The sequence below is a fragment of the Cryptomeria japonica genome, chromosome 3, assembly GCF_030272615.1.
Source record: "Cryptomeria japonica chromosome 3, Sugi_1.0, whole genome shotgun sequence".
Classification (NCBI taxonomy): domain Eukaryota; kingdom Viridiplantae; phylum Streptophyta; class Pinopsida; order Cupressales; family Cupressaceae; genus Cryptomeria; species Cryptomeria japonica.
In genome coordinates this window covers 317770793-317786747 of record NC_081407.1, presented here as the reverse complement: position 1 = coordinate 317786747, position 15955 = coordinate 317770793, and the positions used below count along the sequence as shown (strand labels likewise).

Below are 15955 nucleotides of genomic sequence, written 5' to 3'. Positions count from 1 at the left end.
AAATTTATTTCCCCTACTAATGACATCTCAAACTCATTCTTCATTTCATTTGCAAAACAATTACTCATGTCATCATTACCTCCAAATATAATGTCATCAACAAATACTTCACTGACCAATATATTATTTCCTTCAGACTTGAGATAAATGTTGTTATCATCACTGGTTCTAGCAAAGCCTATCTTCATCAGATGAGTATGAAGCCATTCATACCATGCTCTGGTTGCCTATTTTAATCCATACAAATCTTTATGCAATTTGCATACCATGTCTTCCTTATTTGTTAATGCATAACCATCAGGTTGCTCTATATAGACCTCTTCTTCCAATATCCCATTCAAAAATGCAGACTTGACATCCATCTAATATACCTTGAACTTTTTATGAGCTGCAAATGCCATTAATGTTCTAACACCTTCCAGTCTTGCTACTGGTGCAAAAGTCTCTCCATAATCTTCTCCTTCTTCTTGTGCATAGCCTTTGCAGACTAAAATTGCCTTGTTGTGAACTACAACACCATCTTCATTTAACTTGTTTCTAAACACCCATTTAGTACCTATAACGTTCTTGTTTACTGGTCAAGGTACCAGGGTCCAAGTGTTGTTCTTCTTAATTTCATCCAACTCCTCCTTCATATATTTAACCCAATGATCATCACCAAACGCCTCTTTAGCACTTCTAGGTTCAAAAGTAGAGATCATGCAAGAGTTTTCTCTTAATCTCCTTCTAGTTAGTACATCGGCATCCTTATCTCCAATTATTTGTTCAAGACTGTGATTCAGTCTCACATACTTAGGAATAGCATGATCATTCTCATCAGGTTTAGCTACTTCATTATCATCTTCTTCTGAAATTATTTGTTCTGGTTGAACAAGTGCATCAGGATTTGCTTTACCGGTTTCTGTCTTAACAGTTTCAGGTTCCAAAAGCAAAATGCAAGGATCTTCATCCTTTTTGTCTGAACTTGTTCCTTTTGTAACTTCAGGACATTCATCTACACGAACATCATCACTCTCAACAATTCTTTGTGTCCGGTTGTTGAAGCATTTATAGGCCTTACTCTTGGTGGAGTAGCCAAGAAATATGCCTTCATCACTCTTAGCTTCAAACTTGCTTATGTAATCACCTCTTTTAATAAAACATTTGCTTCCAAATATCTTAAAATAGCTAACGTCAGGTGATCTCCCATACCAGTATTCATAAGGGGTTTTGTCCTTACCTTTTTTCATCAGAATCTGGTTCATTGTATAGACTGTTGTATTTACAGCTTCTCTCCAAAATGTTTTCACCACATCTCCTTGTATCAACACTGTCCTAGCCGCTTCAACTACTGACCGGTTGTTTCTTTCTGCTATGCCATTCTGTTGTGATGTCCTTGGTGTAGAAATTTGTTGCTTGATACCATTATCATCACAATACTTAGTGAATTCTAAAGAAGTAAATTCACCGCCTTGATCTATTCTTAGATATTTTATCTTTTTGCCACTCTCTTTCTTAGCTAAGGCTCTGAATGCCTTGAATTTACCAAAAGCTTCATTCTTATCCTTCAAGAATGTGACCCACATCATCCTTGAACAATCATTAGTGAAGATCGTGAAATATCTATCACCTTGAATGCTTCTTGTTCTTATTGGTCCCCATAGATCTGTATGAACCAAATCTAACAAGTGCTCTGCTAAGAAGGACTTTCTCTTGAAAGTTGAGGAAGTCATCTTTCCTAGTTGACATTCTTTACAAAGAGCATTAACCGGTTTGTCTAGCTGAGGCAGACCTCTTACTGTCTTAGACTTGCTTACTTTAACAATATTATCAAAATTTACATGACAAAATCTCCTCTGCCAAAGCCAGCTATCATCTATCTTTGCAATCAAACAATTTCTAACTTTAGGATTAAGATGAAATATATTACCTCTGGTCTGTTTACCGGTTGCTTCACCTTTGTTATCAAAGATTTTGCACATACCAATCCTAAACTCTAGTGGGTATCCTCTGTCATTAAGCTGTGCCACACTCAAAAGATTGTGCTTTAGGCCTTCAACCCAATAGACATTGTCAGCACTGCTCTTCCCATTAAGAGAAATAACTCCCTTGCCTTTCACCATATAGGGAGAGTCATTGCCAAATCTGACAATACCGCCATCAAATTCCTTCAGAGAAAGAAATTTGCTCTGATCACCTGTCATGTGATGTGAACAACCACTATCAATGATCCAATCATCAAAGTTATCCATTCTGGATACTAGTGCCTTCTGATCAGATATTTCTTCCTTAATAGCTACAAACACAATATCTTCACTAGAATCATCATAAAATTCTCCATCAGTAATACCACTATCAATAGCTACTAGACAATCTATTTTGCCTTTACCCTTATACTTCTTGAATTTGTCTCTTTTGTACTCATTTTCACCATTAGGGCAATTAGCTACTATATGACCAATTTTGTTGCATGCAAAACATTTTAAAGGTAGCTTACCTTTATATTTACCAATGCCTCTAGGAAGTCATTTTGCCAACAATGCTTCAAGTTCCATTAAGTTGTCTTCATCATCAACATCTCTGTCAGATCTAGATTCATAGCTATGGTCAGCATCTTTACTTCTTCTCACAGATGGGTTAGAGGCAGAAGCTCTGAATACAGATTCTGGTCTCTATATACTACCATCATAGCCATTTAGTTCAAAAGTAGTAAGTTTGCCAATAATAGAGTCAAGAGATACCTTAGATTTGTCAATGGACTTCAGCTCCTGAATAGCTGCAACTCGGATAGCATAGACCGGTAGCAGGGTTCTCAGTACCTTACTGATTACTGTGGCATCTTCCACTTTCCCTCCTGCACTCTTTATCTCTCCAACTATCTCTTTTATCCTTTGACCATACTGCTAGATATTCTCACCGTTAGACATTCTCATATCACCTAACTTTCCTCTTAAACTCTCTTCTTTAGCATTCTTGACATGTTCATCACCACTATAAATATCTTCTTGTTTCTTCCATACTTCATATGCAATTTCAAGACCATGAACATCTACATATTCAGCATTAGACAAGAAACTGATAATAGCCTCTAATGCTTGGTGATTTTCTTGTTGTTCTTTCTCATGATCATCAGTTAGGGTTCCAGTAGGAGTAAGATACTTATTCTCTATATGATCCCAATACTGACTACCAAGACTCTTAATGTAAATCTTCATTCTGTCGCTCCATATTCTATAGTTATCTTTGTTGACCTTTGGACCTTCTTTCTTTATCATGATCTACAAGATCTTTTCCTCAAGCTGTTAGGCTTTTAGATAAAGAGGACCTGAGACACTTTGATACCGATTGATGGTATGATGAAAGAATGAGTTTCTGGTAGAATAGTGAGAGGGGGGGTGAATCAGTATATTGAAAAACTGATACAAAGTTCCCAAACTCAAATTCAATCACACAAAGTAAACTTATTTCAGTCAAGATTAATATTCATAGGAATACTTGACATCAATCGGTTTGACTATTATGACAGCTTAACAGTAAACAACTTCAACCTTTATGAATCATTAGCAATACTTAATCAAAACTCAACATATTCATCTTTCAATGCTTCTAGGTATCATGCTTTATCAGAATTTAATCTAATTAACATATAAGATCACAACCACAAAAGCATTTACCACTTGACACAAATGTTTATATGTAGAAAACCCAAAAAGGTATAAACCATGATGAGATGGGACTCACAAAGATAGCTATTTGAACTCTTCTAAAGTTTGCCCTGTTAGGAGTCAAGCTTGTTAAAGCTTTACAATAAGTCCTGTTAAGAACTAATTCACATTTAGAAATCACCTGGTTAAGGGATTTACAAATATGCCTTGATGAAAAGCACAATACCCTATTAGGAGTAACCTTGCTGGAGGATTTAAGAATCCAAGTTAATGGACCACCTTGTTAGAGGATTTAATGAGTAACCAAGCTTGTTAGAGCTTACCCGGTTAAGGGGTTTCACTTCTGTTGTAATTGTTACAAAACAACAGGTTTTATTGATCTGTCTAAATAGCACTACACTTGCTTGATCAAATCCTTCTATAACCTTCAATCTGTCTTTACTCAAAGTATAGATCCATTCACCAGTTAGGCAACTGCACACCCACAAGTTTCTCCCAATCTTTTCTACTTTGCCAACACACTTACAAACAACTTCATCGACCTTAAATACAAAAATAATTAGGTCGGTAACACAACAAAAACCTAATTCTCATCATCAAGATTACAAACAAGTCTGTACAATCTTGACCGTTAGATATCATAACAATCTCATCACATTCTTCAAGAAAATTCCAACCGCTCCATGATCACCACTCCATTGGACTTAGTAACTCATCACGCGTTGTGCATTAGATGCAATCCACTTTGCTCCTTTCCAAGAAATCAAATAAGCAATAAATGCGCCAAATAAATTTGAACTTATCCTCATACAATGATCACACGTGTCTGCATCATTACTACTTTCCAGATAATAAACCAACAAACTTGATCGGTTAGGGTTTATCAACAGGTAGGGTTTACCGATTGCCAACAGGTAGGATTTACTAGTTGTACTGCATAGAAAGGTTTAACCCTTTACACCGATTTACCAGTTCAACTCACAAACTTAATGCACCGGTTTACAACATCTTCCACAAAGCTCTTCTTACCGATTACTAGCCAATATCAAAAATAACAATATCAGCAATAACATAAATACCATTATATCGGTTCAATTGAGATCAATGACAACATATCATTAATGCAATCTATATGCAGAATACCAACAAACTCAAAAATGCCAACAGGCCCATCATATATTGTAATATCTCTTCATATGGCCAATGAATTGATATTGTGGGTCACAAATCCCACCATGGTTTTTCCTCTTTGAGGTTTTACATGTATAAATCTATGTGTTATGTTTCTCATTTATGTGTTTGGCTTATTGGTTACATTACTTCTTTCAATTCTATTTATACCAGTATACCGGTTGGTGTATGAATATTTTGTTAAGATTAAAATATACTATTCCGGTATAACACTGATTCACCCCCCCCCCCCCCCCTTCTCAGTGTTATTGGTTTCCAACAATTCCTTCTAATCCCCTGATTAATTAAATCAAATCAATTTATGAGTTGTTGAAAGTTAATTATCCTTTTCCTATTATTTCAATTTTTAAATTCAAATTATTCACATGACTCCTAACTTCTAACCACCTAACCTAACCACACCCTAACCTAACTCATTCCAACTAATCCCGGGTTTAACTAACTCTATCCTATCTTGCACATCCTAACCTCCTATGGGTTGGATATTGTCCCCTTGAGACACATGGCAATTGTTGAAATGTGGCGACTGATCAGCAAAGTACTGTACACTCAGCACGTATCCTCGCCGGGGTCCGGGGCCGGGCAGGGGTTCGGGGGCGGCAGCCCCCGAGAAAAAATTTTTTGCCGTTTTTTTGTTGATGAAAACCGACATTGTAATAAAACCCTAAAAAGGCCAACTTTGTTTGTTGCCCTAAAAACGCATGTTATAAGTGGCTGGGATGCTTAAGGCATTGTAAGGTTGATGTACTGTTTTTGCTGGATAATAAGAAAGATTGGACGGCTGTGTATGGTGGACGTAACCCATTCTGGGTGAACCACGTTAAATCTCTGTGTTATCTGTGTCTTGTTTTATTTCTTTATCTTTTGTATTTAAATCTGCATATAATTGTTAGTTCATATTTGCTTCGGATCTGCTTGAAACCCTAACAATTGGTATCAGAGCCAGGTTTTCTGTAAATTGGCAGGACTTTCAGATTTGAGTGGGAGCAATGGAGGATTCCAAATTCAAGGTCGAAAAGTTTAACGGCCAGAATTATCAGTTATGGAAAATGCAGATGGAGGATTACCTGTATCAAAAGGATTTGTGGCGGCCATTGGAAGGAAAGGCAAAGAAACCGACCACAATATCAGATGAAGAGTGGGACATTTTAGATAGAAAGGCACTGGGATCCATTCGATTGTGCCTTGCAGCGTCTGTAGCATTCAATATAACAGAAGCAAAAACGACTGTAGATTTGATGGCAACATTGGCTAAGCTGTATGAGAAACCCTCGGCTTCGAATAAGGTATTTCTTATGAAGCGTTTGTTTAATTTGAAAATGAGTGAGGGAGGATCTGTAGCGGAGCACTTAAATGAATTTAATACAATTACCAGTCAATTGTCTTCGGTAAAAATTACCTTTGCAGAAGAGGTTAGGGCTCTCTTGATTTATGTTCTTTGCCAGAAAGCTGGAATAGCTTGGTTATGGCTGTAAGTAACTCTGTCTCTGGTAAAAATACTTTGGTATTTGATGATATTGTTGGTGTTATCCTAAGCGAGGAAATGCGAAGGAAAAGCACAGGTGAGACTCCAACATCATCGGGTAGTGTTTTGAATGTGGAGAACAGAGGAAGATCAAAGGAAAGAGGAAAAGGCCCTGCAAATGAGAAGTCACGAGGGAAGTCAAAGAAAGGACGCTCTCAATCTAGAGGAAAGAAAGATTGCTGGTACTGCGGAAAGCCTGGTCATCTAAAGAAAGACTGTTGGTCTCGGAAAAACAAAGAAGGAGACAAAAATGAAAATGACAGTAAGGAAGCTAATATTGCAAGTAATACTCTACAAGATGCTTTAATCTTATGTTTGGATAATGTTAATGATTCCTGGGTAATAGATTCTGGGGCTTCATTTCATGCTACACCCCATAGAAAATATTTTCTAGATTATGTTCAAGGTGATTTTGGACAGGTATATTTGGGTGATGATGAGCCCTGTCAAATTGTTGGAAAAGGAAAGATAAAGATCAAGTTGCAGAATGGTAATGACTGGTTTCTGCAGGAGGTAAGACATGTTCCTAATTTAAGAAGAAATTTAATTTCTGCAGGGCAACTAGGTAGTGAAGGTTGCATAGTTACCTTCTCAGACAGTATGTGGAAGGTCACTAAAGGATCGTTAGTAGTAGCTAAAGGTGTGAAGGTAGGCACATTATATCTGTGTACTGGTAACACTTACTCTACCTTAGCTGCTACAGATAAAGTTACTGCAGGGACAACAACAATAAATGTTGCAAGAACAGATTCGATAATGTGGCACCATAGGCTTGGGCACATGAGTGAGAAAGGGATGAAAATCCTTCACTCCAAAAATCTATTGCCAGGACTAAAGAAGATTGATTTAGAGTTCTGTGAAAACTGTGTTTATGGTAAACAGAAAAGAGTCAGATTTCTCAAGGTTGGGAAAGAGAAGAAGAGTGAGAAGTTAGAGCTTGTTCATTCAGATGTATGGGGACCGGCTCAGGTATCATCTCTTGGTGGCTCTTGTTATTATGTTATTTTTTATTGATGACTCAACTAGAAAAACATGGGTATATTTCCTAAAACAAAAATCAGATGTTTTTGAAACTTTTAAGAAATGGAAAGCTCTGGTTGAGAATGAGACAGGAAAAAAGTTGAAGTGTCTCAGATCGGATAATGGAGGTGAGTATTGCAGCAAAGCATTTGAAGATTACTGTTCCTTAAATGGGATTCGAAAGCAAAAGACAGTTCCAGGAACTCCACAGGAAAATGGTGTGTCAGAGAGAATGAATAGGACCATCATGGAACGTGCGAGGAGCATGAGATTGCATGCTGGATTGCCCTTACATTTTTGGGCAGATGCTGTACATACTGCTGTCTATTTGATAAATAGAGGACCTTCAACCCCTTTGGATGGTGGTATTCCAGAGGAGGCATGGACTGGTAAAAAGGTAAATTATTCTTTTCTAAAAACTTTTGGTTGCGAAGCTTTTGTCCATGTTGATAAAGAAAACAGAACCAAGCTTGATGCTAAATCTCAGAAATGTACCTTCATTGGATATGGGATAGATGAATATGGCTATCGGTTATGGGATTTTGAAAATAAGAAAATAATTAGAAGTAGAGATGTTATATTCAATGAGAAGGTTATGTATAAAGAACAGATGCAGGAAAAGAAGCATGAACAGGACAAACAAGAATATGTGGTGTTGGATGAGATTCCTGAAAATGAAATGCCACAGGTACCTGATGCTCAGCAACAACAGATTGTCCCACAAACTCCTGCAAGTGTTAGACGTTCTACGAGGACAAGTAGACCCCCTGAAAGATTTTCTCCTTCTTTGTATTCTATTTTATTAACAGATTCTGGTGAACCAGAAGAATATGAAGAAGCAATGCAGGTGGATGCCAAACAACAATGGCAACTAGGCATGAAAGAGGAGATGGACTCCTTGATGAAAAATAAGACTTGGGACTTAGTCCCTTTACCTGCAGGAAAAAGAGCCTTGCCTAACAAATGGGTTTATCGGCTGAAGGAGGAGGAAGGAGGTCAGAAAAGATATAAGGCCAGACTTGTGGTAAAAGGTTTTGCACAGAAAAAGGGTATAGATTATGATGAAATATTTTCTCCAGTTGTAAAAATGACTTCAATTAGAACTGTACTTAGTCTTGTGGCTGCAGATGATTTACATCTTGAACAATTAGATGTCAAAACAGCTTTTCTCCATGGAGATTTGGAGGAGGAAATTTACATGTTGCAACCACAGGGATATGAGGTCAAAGGTAAGGAGAACTTGGTGTGCAGGTTGAAGAAAAGTCTGTATGGCCTAAAGCAAGCACCCCGACAATGGTATTTAAAATTTGATAGTTTCATGGCTGAACACGGTTATCATAGATGTCATTCTGATCATTGTGTATATTTTAAGAGATTTGATAATGGCAGTTATATTATCCTGTTGCTTTATGTTGATGACATGCTTGTTGCTGGGTCTAACATGCAACATATAAATGATCTTAAACAAAAATTAGCCAGGTCATTTGCTATGAAGGATTTGGGTGCAGCTAAGCAAATTCTCGGTATGAGGATTACACGGGACAGGAAAAATAGAACCTTGAATTTGTCCCAAAGTGAGTATATAAAGAAGGTGTTGAAAAGATTTAACATGCAGGATGCAAAAGCAGTTAGTACACCTTTGGCTAGTCATTTCAAATTGACTAAGGAGATGTGTCCAAAGGCACAGGAAGAGGTTAATAAAATGTCTAACATCCCGTATTCATCAGCTGTTGGCAGTCTGATGTATGCAATGGTATGCACAAGGCCAGATATTGCACATGCAGTGGGAGTTGTGAGCAGGTTTATGAGTAATCCGGGTATGGAACATTGGAATGCTGTGAAATGGATTCTTCGGTATTTGAAAGGAACTACTACGAAGGCATTATGTTTCAAAGGATCTAATGCTGCTCTAAGTGGATTTGTTGACTCTGATCTGGCAGGTGATATTGATTCACGGAGGAGTACTACAGGGTATGTTTTTACTATAGGGGGAACTGCAGTCAGTTGGATTTCTAGGCTGCAAAAGGTTGTTGCACTTTCAACCACTGAAGCTGAGTATGTTGCTGCTACAGAAGCTAGCAAAGAGATGATTTGGTTGCAATGTTTTCTGAAGGAATTGGGTCAGACACAAGAGGATAGCCCATTGTATACTGATAGCCAGAGTGCCATTCATCTTGCGAAGAACTCTGCTTTTCATTCAAGGACAAAGCACATTCAGCTCAGGTACCACTTCATCCGGACTATTTTGGAGGAGGGTCAGTTACGGCTTGAGAAGATTCACACAAGTGAGAATCCTGCCGATATGTTCACAAAGGCAGTTCCACAGGAGAAGCTGATTTCTTCATCAGTTTCTGTTGGTCTTCTTGATTAATAATTGTGGAATTTATACCAGTCAAGTCCTAGTGTTTTATCCAGCGGATGTTGCATGTATAGTGGTGTCGTGTAGTATCAGTCTCCAAGTGGGAGATTGTTCGGTGTGGAGCCTGATCAGTCTCCAAGTGGGAGATTGTTGAAATGTGGCGACTGATCAGCAAAGTACTGTACACTCAGCACGTATCCTCGCCGGGGTCCGGGGCCGGGCAGGGGTTCGGGGGCGGCAGCCCCCGAGAAAAATTTTTTTGCCGTTTTTTTGTTGATGAAAACCGACATTGTAATAAAACCCTAAAAAGGCCAACTTTGTTTGTTGCCCTAAAAACGCATGTTATAAGTGGCTGGGATGCTTAAGGCATTGTAAGGTTGATGTACTGTTTTTGCTGGATAATAAGAAAGATTGGACGGCTGTGTATGGTGGACGTAACCCATTCTGGGTGAACCACGTTAAATCTCTGTGTTATCTGTGTCTTGTTTTATTTCTTTATCTTTTGTATTTAAATCTGCATATAATTGTTAGTTCATATTTGCTTCGGATCTGCTTGAAACCCTAACAATTTTGCCACATGTCTCCTCCCTTAAACACTTGCCCTCTTGTGATCAAGATTCCTTGACACTTGTCACCACATAGATGACAATTGTCCCTCCATCCAACCTCTTCTCCAACCACCTCCAATTCAACCCTCGATATCTTCATATTCAATCTTGACCGTTGATTCCTGCCACCTCAGCTTTGGCCTTGAAATTCCTATAAATATCCCCCATTTTGGAGCACAAAGGATCCCATCTCATACCATTTTAGGCATTGTTACTATAAGCATATCCATTCTAGCATATCATTTAATCATTGTTATCATAGACAATTGCATCTTAGATCTAGTTTAATTTGATCATATTCTAGCATAATTGTTGAATCATATAGCGTAATCAATCTCTATTCTATCTTAATTGCATCATCATCATAGCTTAATCATGCATATCATTAGCTTAATTAGCCTCTTGGATCAATCTAGCATAATCAATCTCATCTATCTTGCATATCATATCATTTTAAATCCTTTGTCTAGGTGTAGTCAAGTCACTGAGATTGCTTATCTAAATCTGAGAGAAAATCCATACTTGCATCTCTTAGGAGTTGCAGGTAGCCTACTTCACACTCACGACATTTTGGTGCCCATCATGGGGCCTAGCCCCTTTGATCTTTAACAAGTTTTCTTGCAGGAAATCTCATTGACAGGTTGATTAGCTCTTTCGGTGTGCAGATTAGCTCTCTCGGGCTCTCGATTCGCGTTCTTGGTATCCATTGTAGCATCCCAGCATCTCAAATGGCATTTATGAGATATTTCTCAACTCTATTTTTATGTTTTACCATACTTTAGCATTTTTCAGTCTATACCATAGCATTTTTGGTCTGCCTTGTAGCGTTTCAGGTATATTTGACAACATTCTCGATCGATTTATCAACGTTTCTAGTCGATTTTGCAGCGATTCTAGTGTTCAAAATAGCGTTTTGGGTTGATTTGACAACGTTCTTGGCACATTTGATTGCATTCTTGGTCAATTTGATAGCGTTTTCAATTTTCATTAATTTTTCTAATGTGGTATTCTGCATTTCTCATTTCTACTTCTGGACTGTCATTTTCCCAAACCTAATTTGCAGTTTGTTGATTTTACAGGTACTTATTTCATTGTGAAAGACCAGAGTCATAAACCATTTTACTATCAAAGAATGCAATATAAATTACTAACTTTGTTTGCAGCCGCAGGATTTTGCACTTATTTTTGATTAATTAGGTAGATAAACTAATTACAATAGAAATGAACAAACATGTCTTATGTGTTTTGATGATAAGCGAATATGCTCTCATCTTTCTTAGGTGATCAGAAAGCTAGACTCATCTTTATCTTTCAATAGTGCATATCTTTAGCGGGCCTTCCCTCCTGAGGAGCTTATAAGGCCAAAGCCATTAAGGGTGGTGAGAGGGGGACAACCCAAGTGAGAACAGCTAACGCCAAGTACTCCAACCCACTATAAAATAAACGTGATTTGATAGAAATCAAGTCAATGGCAGTGATCGAGAATATCTCTCCTCCATACCTTCGGTTATATCAATCTTTTCTTTTCAAGGTTGGGAGACCTATTAATTGAGTTTATACCCCGACGTGCCGAACGGATCCCTTACTAGTTCCAATTAAAATTAGAAGCTACCTGGTTTACCTCCGAACATTATTAAATTCTTAGTGCATGGAGGGGGGAGAATCTCTCCTTAAGATACTCACCATATGTCCCTCTTGAGAGTATGTATGGACTCCACTAGCTCTCACAAAGGCAAAAACACGGGCGCCCTTTAGGGGGTGACAAGGCTGTGTGAGCTGACAGGGTACCAAGTGTGGGCTAAGAACTAATAATGAAGCCAATCTCCTTAGGATAGACTGAATGATGTGTTTTCAATTGTTCAAAACCCGTGAAAACTTGGGCTTTCTTTAAAGCTTCTTGAATATACACTTTATGTGTCCTTTGGGACAAAAATACAATCTGAATTTTGTATTTGTAAGTCAAGTCAAGATTTCATCCATTGAAATACAACAAAAATTGTAAACTCAAACTTCAAATTGTCAAATTTGCAAGTTTCATAGCAAATTAGCTCTTTCAGTCCAAACAATAGCTCTTTCGGTCCAAATAGTAGCTCTTTCGGTCCAAACAATAACTTTTTTAGTCCAAACAATAACTCTCTCATTCCAAACTGTAGCTCTTTCAGTCCAAACAATAGCTCTCTCGGTCCAAACAGTAGCTCTCTCGGTCCAAACAGTAGCTCTCTCAGTCCAAACTATAGCTCTTTCGGTCCAAACAATAGCTCTAACGATCCAAACATTAGCTCTCATTGTCCAAACGCTAGCTCTCTTGGTATGAATGTTAGCTTTGTCGTATTTCAACATTAACTCTCCAAGGTTGAGTGTGCTAGGTATAAAAATCAATTTTCCCAGTCTACACATTAACTCTTGGGGTGAAAATAACCATTGTCTAAGTTCTAACATCACTAGTTTGAACCTCAGAGTTCTTGGTTTAAACAACAGAGTTTCTAGTCTAAACAGTAGCTCTGTTGGTCTAAACATCAACTTTCGTGGCCAAAACAACAACTCTCTTAGTTTAAACAATAGAGTTCTTGGTCTAAATGTCATCTCTCTTGGTCTAAACAGCACCTCTTCTAGTCTAAATAGCAGCTCTTATGGTCTAAACAACAGCTCTTCTGCTCCAAACAGTAGCTCTCTTGGTTTAAACAACAAAGTTTCTAGTCGAAACAACAACTCTCTTAGTTTAAACAATAGAGTTCTTGGTCTAAATGTCAGCTCTCTTGGTCTAAATGTCAGCTCTCTTGGTCTAAACGTCAACTCTTCTGGTCTAAACGTCAGCTCTTCTGGTCTAAACAACAACTCTTTTGGGTTGAATCTCAAATTGCTCATGTTTCAACTCTAGATCTCCTAGTTTGTACTTGCTAGGTCTAAATATCAGCTATCTAAGTCTAAAAATCAAAAATTTAGGTCAAAACAACAATCTCCTAAGTTCAAACACCCAATTTGCTGAGTCTAAATATCATTGTTTTGAACTTTAGAGTCACTGCACTACATAATAGTATTTTTTGTCTGTTCCTCAGTGTTCCTGGTCAGTTTGTCAGCGTTTCTGGTCAGTATAGCAACGTTTCCGAAAAAATACTAAAATTTATTTAAAAATTTTGAAACAAATAAATACACAGGAGAAAAGAGTCTATGTCAAGATGATATAATTATTTTCTAATTTGGATAAATAATTAATAAAAAAAGTGATGCCAAATGGAAAGATTTATATTTCGATACACACAACTTTTCAAATTTTATTGAAATATATATATATATATACAAAATAGTTAAAAATATATTTTTGCTCTAAAGTTTCAAGTTATCAATATAGAAAAACAATTGAAGAGAAAAAGGTAAAATTTGCTATCTTAAGTGTGATGCCTCATGTAACTTCAATTTCAGTATTTTATTAGAGATAAATTATAGTGTTTACTTTATAAGAAAGTATATTCAAATAATTTTTAAAATTTTAAAAAAAATTACAAGCATAAAATACAAAAAAAAAAATATACATTTTATTAGTTTACATCATTTCAAAATTCAAAACATATATTTCACTTTTTTATTCAATTTAAAAAATTGAATCAGCATTGACCACTTCCTTTATAAAAGTGTGACTCAACTTTGTGCTTTTACCCCCTTATATAATTGAACTTCATGTCTAATGTCCTATTTTAGTTTTGTGCTCATATAACTAATTTACCCTTCTATGAATTTGAAACATACTCACCAATTTGAAACCTACACCCAAAAATAATAGCAAATAATTTGATGTCCAAAACCTATTCACCTTGATTTCTAGAACAATAATTAAGGTTGGTCCTTGTAAATAGATAAATTGAATTAAAATAATGAATAATTAAATTAAAAATCAAGATACATATAATTGAAATCAAGTGAAAAATATATTATTTATTAACATTTCATTGAGACGTCATGAACATGAAAAAATATGTATATATAAAATATGCATAACTCAATGGTACAATTATTTTAAATTTAATATTTAATATTAAAAAAAATTAATAAATAATTAAATTTTATTAATGAGGAGAACATAAATCCTAATCATATAGGCATATACTAAGTATTAAAGATATTTGCCAATATTTTAACGTTTTAAATTTTAAGTAACGTAGTCTTAATCTTAAAATGGCTTTCAAATATTTGTTTGTTAAATGTTTTTAGTCTCTACCGTCTTTTTTAACCTCTTTTAAAAGGTCCTTCTCTAATTTTGCATAAATAAAATAAAAAATATAGACCTCCATTGAAATTTCTCCTTGAACCAACCGGAGGAGTATAAAGCACCGAGCTGTGTCCTTTAACTTGGAGTTATTCGACTTATACATTTCATTGCGCTAGACATTTGAGCGTTCGAAAATGGCGGATAAAATGGAACACCCATCATCATCATCATCATCTCCATGCGCATCATGCAAACTGCTGAGAAGAAGATGTACAGAAAGCTGCGTGCTGGCTCCATTCTTTCCTCCAAATGAGCCACAGCGATATATAGAGGCTCATAGAGTATTTGGAGCAAGTAATATCATTAAAATGCTGGAAGGAATTGCAATGGAGATGAGAGCAGATGCAGTGAACAGCATGGTGTATGAAGCCAAGGCCAGGCATAGAGATCCTGTGTATGGGTGTGCTGGAATTGTTTGGAACCTCCATCAACAGCTTACCAAATTGCAGGCAGAGAAGGCCATTCTCCAGGCACAGCTCGATGGGGCTCTTACTTGTACATCTATTGCCAATCAACAGCTTCTCAAATTGCAGGCAGAAAATGCCATTCTGCAGGCACAACTCAATGGGGCTACTACTGCAGCATTTATTGCCAATGAAAACAACAAGGCGGAACTTTTGAAGCCACAGTCTGAGACCAGAGATCCATTATGAATATATCATATTTCACTCAAGTGCTAATGATCTTTATTATTAATCTCAGTATTATTATCTGTATCCTATCTTTTGTTCTTCTAGATTAGAATACCTTTGAAAGAAGATTATATTGAGTATATCTGTTTGTAGGTTGCTCTTCACTTCTGTTATGTGGTTGAAATTTTTTTACAGCTGTTTTATTATATACTAAGGTATGTGTTTGTTAGATTGCTTTTCTCTACCTGCATGATATCAATTTACATTATCAAATTTTCTTCATTACAATCTCTATTACACATTCTGTTCCAAGATCATAATTTCGACCTTCCATCTATTTCTGATGCACATCCTTGAAAGAGAATCTTTATTTTCCAAGACTAAAACAAGTTAAAAAAATCGTTCAAAATCAATTTGACACAAAAACATTAAAAATTGTCAACTTCGAAAGTGAGGCAAATGTCTAGATTTGATTGGAGGCAGTGACTACAAAGGGTGTAGGATGAACCCAAGATCTTAGACAATGAGACCAGTGCTTTAACTATTTTGCTATAGAGTCTTGAGATTTAACACTTGATATGACAAGGCAAAGAAGCTTGAACAAACAAAAATGTTGCATGCAATGAAAAACATATAAAAACTGAAACCAAAATAGACATAACAAAACCACCCACTTAATATATGTACATGGTAGGTGATTCCTACCTCAAAC

At 36.6% G+C, this 15955-nt stretch overlaps 1 protein-coding gene across 1 annotated transcript; it reads left to right on the top strand.

Moving 5' to 3' along the window:
* The first annotated feature begins 14745 nt into the window (after window positions 1–14745).
* On the top strand, window positions 14746–15264 carry LOC131035937 (LOB domain-containing protein 11-like). The gene has a single exon (XM_057967709.2). The coding sequence runs from the start codon at window positions 14746–14748 to the stop codon at window positions 15262–15264; it is 519 nt and encodes a 172-aa protein (XP_057823692.2).
* Window positions 15265–15955: the final 691 nt, after the last annotated feature.